This window comes from Balaenoptera ricei, chromosome 10 (assembly GCF_028023285.1).
Source record: "Balaenoptera ricei isolate mBalRic1 chromosome 10, mBalRic1.hap2, whole genome shotgun sequence".
Classification (NCBI taxonomy): Eukaryota; Metazoa; Chordata; class Mammalia; order Artiodactyla; family Balaenopteridae; genus Balaenoptera; species Balaenoptera ricei.
Window position 1 is genome coordinate 98419780 of NC_082648.1, and position 11699 is coordinate 98431478.

The 11699-nt window shown below is 62.3% G+C and overlaps 2 protein-coding genes across 14 annotated transcripts in view; one reads left to right on the forward strand and one right to left on the reverse strand.

The window, feature by feature from the left end:
• The window catches only part of SGSM3 (small G protein signaling modulator 3), a 35437-nt gene extending 29162 nt beyond the window's left edge, over positions 1-6275 (forward strand). For 3 of the 13 annotated variants that reach the window (XM_059937024.1, XM_059937025.1, XM_059937023.1), the window contains 16 exons: positions 681-827; positions 1031-1253; positions 1597-1742; positions 2018-2242; positions 2598-2652; positions 2823-2950; positions 3046-3204; positions 3349-3403; positions 3590-3639; positions 3812-3964; positions 4107-4177; positions 4309-4357; positions 4434-4519; positions 5255-5377; positions 5464-5524; positions 5732-6275. In XM_059937024.1, the coding sequence (XP_059793007.1) occupies positions 681-827; positions 1031-1253; positions 1597-1742; positions 2018-2242; positions 2598-2652; positions 2823-2950; positions 3046-3204; positions 3349-3403; positions 3590-3639; positions 3812-3964; positions 4107-4177; positions 4309-4357; positions 4434-4519; positions 5255-5377; positions 5464-5524; positions 5732-5812 (1812 nt within the window). In that variant the 3' untranslated portion in view covers positions 5813-6275. Of the gene's footprint in view, positions 1-658; positions 828-1030; positions 1254-1596; positions 1743-2017; positions 2243-2597; positions 2653-2822; positions 2951-3045; positions 3205-3348; positions 3404-3589; positions 3640-3811; positions 3965-4106; positions 4178-4308; positions 4358-4433; positions 4520-4819; positions 5128-5207; positions 5378-5463; positions 5525-5731 lie in introns of those variants that run through there. The other 10 variants (XM_059937028.1, XM_059937026.1, XM_059937029.1 and 7 more) reach the window with 10 other exon arrangements.
• Positions 6276-6478: 203 nt separating this feature from the next.
• The window catches only part of MRTFA (myocardin related transcription factor A), a 105216-nt gene continuing 99995 nt past the window's right edge, over positions 6479-11699 (reverse strand). Inside the window, exons 11-14 of the mRNA XM_059937021.1 lie at positions 11589-11684; positions 11048-11200; positions 10682-10793; positions 6479-8022 (exon numbers count right to left, since the gene is read on the reverse strand). Of these exons, the coding sequence (XP_059793004.1) occupies positions 7520-8022; positions 10682-10793; positions 11048-11200; positions 11589-11684 (864 nt within the window). The 3' untranslated portion in view covers positions 6479-7519. The remainder of the gene's footprint in view (positions 8023-10681; positions 10794-11047; positions 11201-11588; positions 11685-11699) is intronic.

Below are 11699 nucleotides of genomic sequence, written 5' to 3' on the forward strand. Positions count from 1 at the left end.
GACGTGTGCCTGGAGCCAGCCAGCTTCCTCCTGGTCCCTCTGGCGGGGGGCCCGGGCGGGGCGTGGGGGGAGGGATTGTCAAAAAGGCCACTGGACCAGTGCACATTAGGATCCCCTGGAGATTTTTTTTGTTTTATTTATTCATTTATTTATTTTGGCTCTGTCGGGACTTAGTTACAGCACGTGGGATCTTTCGTTGGCGGCACGTGGGCTTTTCTCTAGTTGTGGCGCACAGGCTCAGTTGCCCCGCGGCACGTAGGATCTTAGTTCCCCGAACAGGGATGGAACCCACGTCCCCAGAATTGGAAGGCGGATTCTTAACCACTGGACCACCAGGGAAGCCCCTCCCCTGGAGATTTTAAATACAGGTTTCCAGGATTCATTCCAGAGATTCTCATTCCACAACTGTGGTTTGAGGCCCAGGAATCTGTAATTTTATGTTCAGAGGCTCCCCCGTGAATCACGTGGCACCAGCTGCACACCAGCTGGGCTCTAATCCTGAAGGGAGGAGGGTGACTTTGACCCGGAGCCTGAGGAATGCCCATTCCTGGGAGAGAAGCCAACCTGAGGTTGCCCCACACAGGGGCCCCCGGCCTCCTTCCCGGGGGTCTCGGTGTCAGGGGTGCGGAGGCTGTGCGCCTGCTCGTGTGCCTCACAGGCTCTTGTGGGCGGGCTGCCAGCAGATTGAGAAGGACCTGCTCCGCACCATGCCCAGCAACGCCTGCTTCGCCCACGTGAGCAGCGTGGGCGTACCCCGCCTGCGCAGGGTGCTCCGAGCGCTGGCCTGGCTCTACCCGGAGATCGGCTACTGCCAGGGCACGGGCATGGTGAGCACAGCGCGGGACGGGGGCAGTAGGCCTGGAGAAGGGGGTGGAGTGGGGGGGGTCCCCAAGCAGGGAGGGGTTCCAAGCCTGAGGCAGGCATGTGGTCTGTGGTGTGACCCGCCCCCCCCCCCCACCAGAGGCCGCCTTGTTCTAACCGGTCACCCCCGAGGGGGTGCCTCTTCTAATTTGCATGGACACCTGGGCAGAGGCCCCTTACCCCCTGCCCTGGCCAGGTGGCTGCCTGCCTCCTGCTGTTCCTGGAGGAGGAGGACGCCTTCTGGATGATGTGCGCCATCATCGAGGACCTGCTCCCCGCCTCCTACTTCAGCACCACCCTGCTGGGCGTCCAGACCGACCAGCGGCTCCTGCGCCACCTCATCGTCCAGTACCTGCCTCGGTTGGACAGGCTGCTCCAGGAGCATGACATCGGTAAGGGCCCGAGCCCACCTCTGCTCTGGGGTCAGGGGGTCCCGAGCTCTGGCTCAGGTGCTGCACATCTGAGGCCTCAGGACCCAGCTGAGGATGGGGCAGCTGACAGCTCAGGGGGAGGAAAGGAGCTCATCTGACGACGGCCACTCACGCTGCCTTCGTTGCTCTCTTGTTCTCTGACGGTCCCTGACGCCCCGCCTCCTCTCTGCCGTGGAGCAAGCATGGCCCCTTGCTGCTTTGGGAGATTCGCTCCACCTCCTCCACGGCTTGCGTGCCTGGGGGATGCCCCTCCTCTCTGGCTCTTCCTGGTCCCAGCTTCAGGGCCTGTGGTGTGTGTCCACAGAGCTGTCCCTCATCACACTGCACTGGTTCCTCACGGCCTTCGCCAGTGTGGTGCACATCAGGCTGCTGCTGCGCCTCTGGGACCTGTTTTTCTACGAGGGCTCCCTGGTGCTGTTCCAGACCACGCTGGGCATGCTGCGCCTCAAGGTGAAGGCCGGAGCCCCGGGTGCCAGATGCAGCTGTCCTGGCAGCCGCCTCGGGGTCTGCCCTCCCTCCACCTCTGCTCCAGTCCGGGTCTCAGTGTCATGTGGCCTGAGCCCTGGCCCCTCTGGAGAGGCCCCGGGGAGGAGGGAGGTCTCTCTCCTGGGGCAGGGCCTCCCTGTCCTCAGCTGGACCATCCAGGGAAGTCACACATGCCTGAGGCCAGTGACTGGGGTCAGCCAGGCAGTGACCGCGCCCCCCTTGCCCCTCGCATGGCCCAGGAGGAGGAGCTGATCCAGTCGGAGAATTCGGCCTCCATCTTCAACACGCTGTCGGACATACCGTCGCAGATGGAGGACGCGGACCTGCTGCTGGGGGAGGCCATGCGGCTGGCGGGCTCCCTCACTGACGTGGCCGTGGAGAGCCAGCGCCGCAAGCACCTGGCCTACCTCCTAGCCGACCAGGGCCAGCTCCTGGGCGCCAGCCCCGCCGCCAACCTCTCTCAGGTGGGCCCGTGAGGGAGGAGGCCCCAGCTCACCACCATCCCCTCCAGCTCAGCACCCAGGGCCCGGCCTGGCCAGACCACAGCTGTGCAGGGACCTGCCGCCTTGTCCTTGGCGCGTCTCTGCTGGGACCCACCTGGTTTGGGCGTAGGACAGACCCAGATTTGAACTGACGATATGTTTCTGAGCCTCAGAGCCGGCCTCAGAGGCCATGTCAGAGGAGGCGGCACGAGTGAGATGCCAGCTGGGCCTCCGCATGGAAGGGCCTCTGCTCACCGTCCCCAGTGCTGGGGCGCCATCCACTTGGCTGGGCGCTGGGTGCCTGGGGCCGCCGCCGACCTGATTTCCCCGCCTGCAGGTTGTCCGCCGCAGGACCCAGCGGAGGAAGTCTGGCATCACGTCGCTGCTCTTCGGTGAGAACTCTGCGCGGGTGGCCAAGCGCTGGGCTGGGCTCTGAGAGCGGGGCGGCAGGGGCTGTCAGACCCGGGGCGTCTGGCCTCACACCCCGTGTGGACTGCGCTTCCTTGGAGTCGGGACAGGGCCGGGCTGGGCCACGGCCGCCATTGCTCTCTGGGCCTCGCAGGGGAGGACGACCTGGAGGCGCTCAAGGCCAAGAACATCAAGCAGACGGAGCTGGTGGCCGACCTCCGGGAAGCCATCCTGCGCGTGGCACGCCACTTCCAGTGCACAGACCCCAAGAACTGCAGTGTGGTGAGCCTCAGGTCCCGGGCTGTGCACACAGCTCAAGCAGGGGCCCTAGCCCTGTTCCAAGCGCCCCCTCGCGGCGGGCTTTTCTGCCTCCACAGCAGGAGCTGAGCCCGGACTACAGCATGGAGAGCCACCAGAGGGACCACGAGAACTATGTGGCATGTTCGCGTGGCCACCCACGCCGGGCCAAGGCCCTGCTGGACTTCGAGCGCCACGATGATGACGAGCTGGGCTTCCGCAAGAACGACATCATCACGGTGAGCGGGGAGCGGGCACCTTCGTCCCCGCCAGCCCCGAGGCCACGGGCGGGTTGGCCGAGCCCTCAGGTGGCCAGAGCTCCCAGCCCCTTAAGGATGAAGCCAGGCAACTGGAGCTGTGCTTCCCGCCCTTTTCCTCCGCAGATCATCTCCCAGAAGGACGAGCACTGCTGGGTGGGGGAGCTGAATGGCTTGAGAGGTGAGGCCTCCGTCTGGTCCTGTGTCACGCTGGGCGAGGGGAAGGCGGGCCTGGCTGGGAAGCTGTAGCGGGCACTGGGTTTGCTCAGACAGCGGCCTCCGTCGCTCCCGTGTGTCCTCAGCCCCACTGGGGGGAGCATCAGGACGCCAGGACGCCCGCTTCTCACGGGCCCTGCTTCTCCCACAGGCTGGTTTCCAGCAAAGTTCGTGGAAGTCCTGGATGAGCGGAGCAAGGAGGTGAGAGTACGCACGAGGCAGGCCCGTCCCCGGAGCCGCTGCTGCCTCTGGCCCGCGAGGCCTGCACCCTCCTTGCAGGGCCTGCGTCCCGAGCGCATGTGGCTTGTGGCAGTGGCTGTGAGGACAGGGAGGGGCTGGCTGGGGCCTCTCAGACCCTGTCCTCCACCCTCAGTACTCCATCGCGGGGGACGATTCTGTGACAGAGGGGGTCACGGACCTCGTGCGAGGGACCCTCTGCCCGGCCCTGAAGGCCCTGTTTGAACACGGGCTGAAGAAGCCTTCCCTGCTTGGGGGCGCCTGCCACCCGTGGCTGTTTATCGAGGAGGTGAGTTAGGCCTCTTCCCTGAGCCCCTGCACCCTGCGGAGCTGGTGGCAGGAGCTGGTGGGGTGGTGACCTGAACTCAGTTGGACTCTGTGGCTTTGACCTGGTACCTACCCCGTTGCCTGACGCTCACCCTGCCCCCCAGGCGGCGGGCCGGGAGGTCGAGAGAGACTTCGACTCGGTGTATTCGCGCCTAGTGCTGTGTAAGACGTACAGGTAACCCTGCCCTGGCCTCGGTGTCCTCCTGGCAGGGTCACCCGGCAGCCTGGGGCTGGGGGTGGAGGAGGGAGAGGGAGCGGCCCGAGCCCACCAGGGCAGCGCTGGCAGCTTTGGTCCCCCCCTTTCAGGTTGGATGAAGATGGCAAAGTCCTGACCCCAGAGGAGCTGCTCTACCGGGTAAGCAGGGCCGTGGGCGGGACAGGCCTTCAGGGTTGGCAGCTGGGGACACCTGAGTGACAGCTGTGCCCTCCAGGCTGTGCAGTCCGTTAACGTGACCCATGACGCTGCACATGCACAAATGGACGTCAAGCTCCGCTCCCTCATCTGCGTGGGGCTCAAGTGAGTGTCTGCGCCGCTGCTGAGTGGGGGCCGCGGGGGGCCTGAGCTGGGCAGACGGAGGTGGAAGACGGCCAGGGTGGCTCCCGAAGCCCCTCCTCCAGCGTGAGACCAGCCACTGCTTGGGGCGCGGGGCTGGCGCTTGGGTTTTGGGGAGCACAGATTTCAGCAAGGTGAGCAGTGAAGGCTCACCAGGGATGTGGCTGCAAACTAGGGAGGGGCGCCTGCCGGAGGGGCTGCAGGCTTGTGCGAGGCTCGGACCTTGGCCAGGCTGAGTGCGGTGTTTCTGCACTTGCCATGCAGCAGAGGGGCGGCCTCCAGGCTGCCCTGACCTGGAGAGGCGGGGCAGGGGTCCCCGAAGACCTGCTCGGAACACACCGTGGGCCCACCGGCCAGCGAGCAGGCGTGTCGCTCCCCGACTGACCGGCGGGACTGAGGCCCCGGGGCCCGGGGTGGTGGTGGCCGAGTCTCAGACACGGGACCGAGGGGAGTGGGGGCCACAGGGACCTTGGGCCCCTGGGCACGTCTCCCCACGCGGAGGAGCCAGAGTGGCTGAGAGGGAAGGAGGCGGGGTCACCTGCATAGGCCATCAAGCGGAGGGAGGTTGGGGGTGCGGATGGAGGGGCCCTGGAGCGGGGGTGGCCCAGCGCGGTGCGGTGCGGGAGGGCAGAGCCCCGCCTACGGTCCTCAGGACCCTCTGCCTGGAGCCGCCCCCGACCCCGCCCTGCCTGTGGCCAGTGAGCAGGTCCTGCACCTGTGGCTGGAGGTGCTCTGCTCCAGCCTGCCGACCGTGGAGAAGTGGTACCAGCCCTGGTCCTTCCTGCGCAGCCCCGGCTGGGTCCAGATCAAGTGCGAGCTGCGGTGAGAGGCCCGGCCCCGGGGGTGGGCCGAGGGGCGGGCCGAGCCCCCTGCGGCTGCTGACAGCCTCCCTCTCCCTCCGCCTCCAGGGTCCTCTGTTGCTTCGCCTTTAGCCTCTCCCAAGACTGGGAACTTCCTGCAAAGAGAGAGGTGGGTGGTCGGGTCCTGCCTTCCCTGGGAGGGATGGCGGCTGGGGCGGTGTGGGTGTTCGTGCTGGCGGGTCTCCCCCAGACGTGTGGGTGCTGAGGCAGGCCTCCTGGGGGCCCTGAGTGCTGGTGTCGCCTGTGAGAACCACTCTGGCCCCTTGGGCCCTGTGGCGTGCCCTGCGGCTGTGACAGGAGGGCTGTTCCTGTGCAGGAGGAGAAGCAGCCCCTGAAGGAGGGCGTCCAGGACATGCTGGTGAAGCACCACCTTTTCAGCTGGGACATAGACGGGTGATGCTCTTCCTCCAAGGACCCCGTCACACCCAGGCCTCCCCAGACCCCTTGGCTACCAGGCCCCTTCCTCAAGCAAGAAGAGAACAGCCCGGCGCTGGCCAGCCTCGGGCCCACCCCAAGCTGCAAGGTCGAGGGGAGGACACACTCGGGAGCTCTGGCTGGGCACCGTGGTTGGGAGTCCGGGGACACCGCCCTGGGTGTCAGAGTGCTGGTGGAGGGCAGCAGGTGGCAGGAGCAGAAGGTGGGGGCCTGGCTCAGCCTGTTACTCTCAGCGCCTGGGGGAGGGCTCTGCCCGGCCAGGGTCTTTACCAGAGGCCCCGGGCCCCAGGTTCACCGTGCTGAACAAAAACCTTGTGAGGTGGCATGCCACCTCTGTTCTGTCAGGTTTTGCTCAGGAGGAGGGTGGGGGTGGCTGAAGGCTCCCCGGCCTCTTTGATTTATAAATAAACTGTCTTTGAGAAGCACCTCTCCCACCTTCTGTCTAGCCAGCTGCGCGTCCAAGGTTCTGCTCTTCCCAGAGAAGTGGTCCAGAATGCACAGCCAGGGATGGGAGGTGGCCTCACGGGGAGGTGCAGTCAGGGTCACAGCGTGGCACCCAGATGCTAGGACACCTAGGACACAGCCACACCACCCACCTCTTCCCTTCCATGGATTGAACGAGATGGACTAACAAGTGGGGTTTTTGTTTTTATTTTAAAAAGTTCACACAGCTTTCCCACCTCTGTCCCAGCACTGGTTCTGGTGACTCCATCCCTGATCCCCTATGAATGACAATGACAGGCCAGAAGGGAGGCCAGGCCCCAGGGCAGGAAGAGGCCATAGCTTGAGGGCCACCTCTGGCTCCACTGCTGTCCCAGGGCCGTGGTGGCTGCAGTGAGGCAGCGGGACGGAATGTGGGCAGGTGGCCAGGAAGCACCTCCGCCCTCATGGCACTGATGAGCAGGAAGCAGGACAGGTGCGGCACAGGCTGTGATGAGGCGTCTACACGTCAAATACAGGTGATGGGTGGGGCCCGGGTAAGCTGTGTTCAGCCCCAGGAGCGGTGGCTGCAGGCCCTTCCGTGTGCACAGAGCAGAACGGGGGCGGGGGGCTGCATTCACCTCCCTCCCCCCCCAAGATATATGTGTATATATGTATGGCGATATATAATATAGAGGTATATACACCTGTACAGAAAATGTTTGCCACCAACCACTAAATGGTCACACTACACCAAGACACTAAGATGGCAGGGAGCCCCCCCCCCCCCGCCCCCGCCCGGGAAGCCTGGGTCAGTGGTGTTGGCATCACGAGGGTGGTGAGGTAGAGGCCCAGCCAGTTCCTTCCTTTGCAGGGAAGGGGGAGAGAAGGAAGGACATGCACCCCTTGCCCTGCCTCAGCCTCGCCTCCTGAGCAAACTGCAGCAGGCAAGTGCACCCCGACCTCACAAAAGGAGGTCAAATAGAAGCCCCTGGCCCATCCAGGCCTCCGAAACCCCAGGGTGGGACCCAGAGCTGCTTCTTGGAAGCTCTTCTCCTTGATGAGCCAGAGCCAGGTGTGGGGACACCCTCCTCCGGCCTCCCACGGAGGGGAAAGCAGGGCCTGTGATTGTCAGGACTCACGACCACGTGGAGAGGCTGCATCAGGCAGGAGAGCCCTGAGCTCCCTGGAGTTCCCGAGGTCTCCGACTTTCCAGCCCTCCCAGCCCCCGGCTCTGCAGCCCCCAGAGCTACAAGCAGGAATCCCAGTGTAGCTGCAAGTCGTGGCCGTCGAGGAAGTCTGTGGAGAAGAGGCTGGGGGCTGTGGTGCTGAGCGGGGCCAGGCTGAGCACCGGCCCGCCCGACGACAGCTCCAGCCAGTCCATGCCGTCCAGGTGGCCATCGGCCAGGTCCAGGCCCACGCCACTGGGCTCAGGCGCAAAGTGCAATTCCGAAGTGTCCATGGGGGAGGGGGGGTGGTCCAGGATGGCAGAGCTGCTCAGCATCTGGCTGTGGAGGTCGTCGATGAGGGAGAGGGGCTCTGGCCCCTCGTGCCCGCCGGTCAGCAGGGGCAGCCCTGTGCTGCTCTCCAGGAAATCCTCTAGGCGCCCAGGGAGGGCCGGCGAGCCGGATGGAGGCGGGACAGCCTGAGGGAGCTCGGTGGACGGTGACGGCTGTGTGGCCAGGGGTGACCCGCAGGCTGCTGTCAGGGGGGACTTCTCTTTCCCTGGCTCCTTGAAATCTGCTGAGATCTCTGCCAATCAAGAAAGTCAATGGGTGTCAGAAACCAGCCTGACGATGACCTGCTGTTGGGACCCTGCCTTACACCACATAAAAAAAAATAACTCAAAATGGGTCAAAGATCTAAATTTAGGAGCCAAAATTACAAAACTCTTAGAAGAAAAGGGAACATCTTCATGACACTGGATTTAGTAATGATTTCTTAGTTATAACACCAAAGGCACAGGCAATGGAAGAAAAAATAAACTGGACTACATAACAGTTTTAAACTTTTGCACATCAAAGGTCACTATCAAGACTGAAAAGACTGCACAGCAACTATACTTCAAAAATATTAAAACAAGTGAGAAGAACCCACGGAATGGGAGAAAATATCTGCAGACTATGTATCTGGTAAATGATACCCAGAATAGATAAAGAACTAGAACTCAACAACAAAATCCAACTGAAAAATGGACAGACAACTCAGACATTTCTCCAACAAGATATTCAAGTGGCCTATAAGCTCGTGAAAAGATGCTCAGCGTTATTAGTCATTAGGGAAATGCAAGTCAAAACCACAGTGAGGTATGTGACTTCACAACTACTAGGCTGGCTATTTTCAAAAAACTTTCTTGAAAATAAGTGTTGGTGAGGATGTGGAACAACTGGAACCCTTGTGCGTTGCTGGTATGAATGAAGACAGCACAGCTGTGTGGAAAACAGTTCTGTGGTTCCTCAAGAATTAAATTACAGAATATGACCATATGATCTAGCAATTCCACTTCTGGGTATGTACCCCAAAGAATTGAAAACAGACTCAAACAGATACCAGTGTTCATGCAGCATTACTCACAATAGCCAAAAGGTAGCAACAACCCAAATGTCCAGTGGATGAAGGGCTGAACACAATGTGTTACATACACACCACGGAATACTATTCAGCCACAAAAAGGAAGGAAATTCTGATACAAGCTACAACACGGAAGAACCTTGAGGACATTATGCTAAGTGAAGCCAGCCAGAAACAAAAGGACAAATAGTGTATGATTCCGCTTAGAGAAGGTATCTAGAATAATCAATTCAGAGACAGGAAGGAGAAGAGAGGTTACGGGGGTGCGGGGGGGCACAGAGGAATGGGGAATTAGTGTATAAACGCCTGACCAGCTGTCTCCCACAGCACCAGCCTCTTCAACCCGCTTCAAGCAGGCTCTGGCCCTGGCCCCCCTGCAGCACCCTGGCTGAGGTCACCAGCTGCCACCACAACACAGCCCGGGACCGGATCTCGGTTCTCGTCTTCCCTGACCGCCCATCAGCAGCCCATGGCCTCAGGACGTCACCCTCTCAAGGGCGCACCCCCACCCTCCACCTGCTGCTCAGCCTCACTGGCTTGCGCCCCTGCCTCGCTGCTCCGAACGCCCCCCTGGACGCCAACGACTCCCCAACTCCTGACTCAGCCCAGACCTTGCCCGGGCTGGCCACGTGGCCCTCCACTCGGCTGTCTAGGGACTGAGGCTGCGACTGACGCGGCCACCACTCGCCCCGGCCCACGCCCCCGGCGCTCATGCTGCTGCACCCAGTAACTCCCCACACCCTCGGCCTCATCCTTGGCTGCCCTGGGGTCCCCTCGCCACACACCTAAGCCGTGAGGAAACCATACCGGCGCTCTCTCCAAGATACACCCAGATTCCAGCCCTTCCGCACTTCGCCGCTGCCTCCCGGCCCACACACCCCGCTCGCGCCTGGACCACCGCGCCTGCCTCCCTGCTCATGCCCTTCCAGCGGGGCAACCCTTCCCTCAAAGCTGTGCCATGGCTTCCAGTGTCACCCAGAGCCCATGGGCCTCCGCCCGGCACCCACCAGGCCTCCCAATCTGCCCCTGGCGCCCCCCACCCCCACCCCCCGGCGCCCGTCAGCCCTGCAGGCTCAGGAGCTCCCCAGGGACGCCTGCGGCTAAACTGCACCTGCCCGGCAAGGCTGACCCTGACACCCCTCGCACCTGCGACCCTTCCCGTCCCGGCTTTTCCTAACGCCTGTCTGACATAAGATAATTTACTTATTTCATTCACCGTTCATCTCCCCATGCTGGGCTATAAACCCCGCCAAGGCAAACGTCTCTCTTGCTCACTGCTACGCCCTGGGCTGCGGGCACGGCGCTGGCCACGCAGCAGGTCAGGGTCAGGCAAACGTGTGTCGAGGACGGCACCCCAGGGAGTCCCTGCCCAAGCCTTGGAGAAGGGACGCGTCTCACATGTTACCGCATCCAAAGCACCAGGCCTGCCGGGCATCGTGTTCAAGAACGAAACCAGGGCTTCCCTGGTGGCGCAGTGGTTGACAATCTGCCTGCCAGCCAATGCAGGGGACACGGGTTCCAGCCCTGGTCTGGGACGATCCCACATGCCGCGGAGCAACTGGGCCCGTGAGCCACAACTACTGAGCCTGCGCGTCTGGAGCCTGTGCTCCGCAACGAGAGAGGCCGCGATAGTGAGAGGCCCGCGCACCGCGATGAAGAGTGGCCCCCGCTTGCTGCAACTAGAGAAAGCCCTCGCACAGAAACGAAGACCCAACACAGCCATAAATAAATAAATAAATTAATTAATTAAAAAAAAAAAGTATAAAATAAAGCATTTAAAAAAAAAAAAAAAAAAACGAAACCAAACCCAATAACCAACCAGCCTAGGAATGGAGACAACCTGTGAAGAGAGGAGGAGGTCGAGGAGCAGAGTGGCGGGTCTGGACTTTACCTCCACTCTGAATCAGAATGTCAAACAGGTCATCCATCTGCTGGCTTGAGGAACCATTTTCCTGTGGCACAAAAATAAGAAAACGAGATGGAAGTCTAGAACAAGAGGCCCCCCCAGCCTGGCCCACAGAGCCCGGCGGCCTGCACTCAGGCTCCTGGAGCCCACACTCACTCCTGCCTGACGGCTGCTCTCCAAGGCCTCTCTGACCTGCGAGGCTGGCTCCTGCCTGCCCCACCGTCCAGCCAGGCCCGGGGGACTGTGGGAGCCCAGCCCAGCCCAGCCCAGCCCAGCCAGGCCCCGGTCCACCCTCTTTACCTGCTGTCTGGGCTGCTGGCTCACAGCTTCCTCATAGCCAGGTGGCTCCTTCTTCGGCAGAGAAGTGCGGGGCCCAAAAAGGGGCTGTGGCGGGTGCTCCAGGTCCCTCTGGCCTGGGGGGCCAGGGGCTGGAGAGCCAGGCTGGGACAAGAGCTAGACAGGAGAAAGGGAGGGAGCCAGTGGCTGGGGCGAGGGCGACAGCCCAGGGCCCACACACTCCAGGCAGGCAAGGCGGGCAGCTCTGCCACCTGCACTGGCTCTCGGAGAGCTTTCGTGGAAGCCCCCGAGGAAGAAGGGATGTGGGATGGGGGAGGCCCTGACCTCTGACCCTACAGAGGGCGACTGGCTCCCTGGGGTTTGGTATAAGCCACACGGGGCAGAGGGGGGTCTCTGGGCTGATTCCCCCTCTCTCCCCTGGAGTTTCTGCCTGAGGCTGCTCAGGGGCCTGTGTCCCTTCCTGAGTACCCGAGTCCTGTCACTGCCCCCCTGACCCCCAGCTCGGCAGGGCTGAGAGGCCACACAAAGCCTAAAGCAGCCTCACCTTTGGACCAGGCTGAGTTGAGGGTCTGGGCTGCGAGGGTGGCAGCAGCAGGGAGCCAGCTGCCAATGTCACCTTGGTGGGGGACAGCTGGCCTCTCTGAGGGGAAGGAGA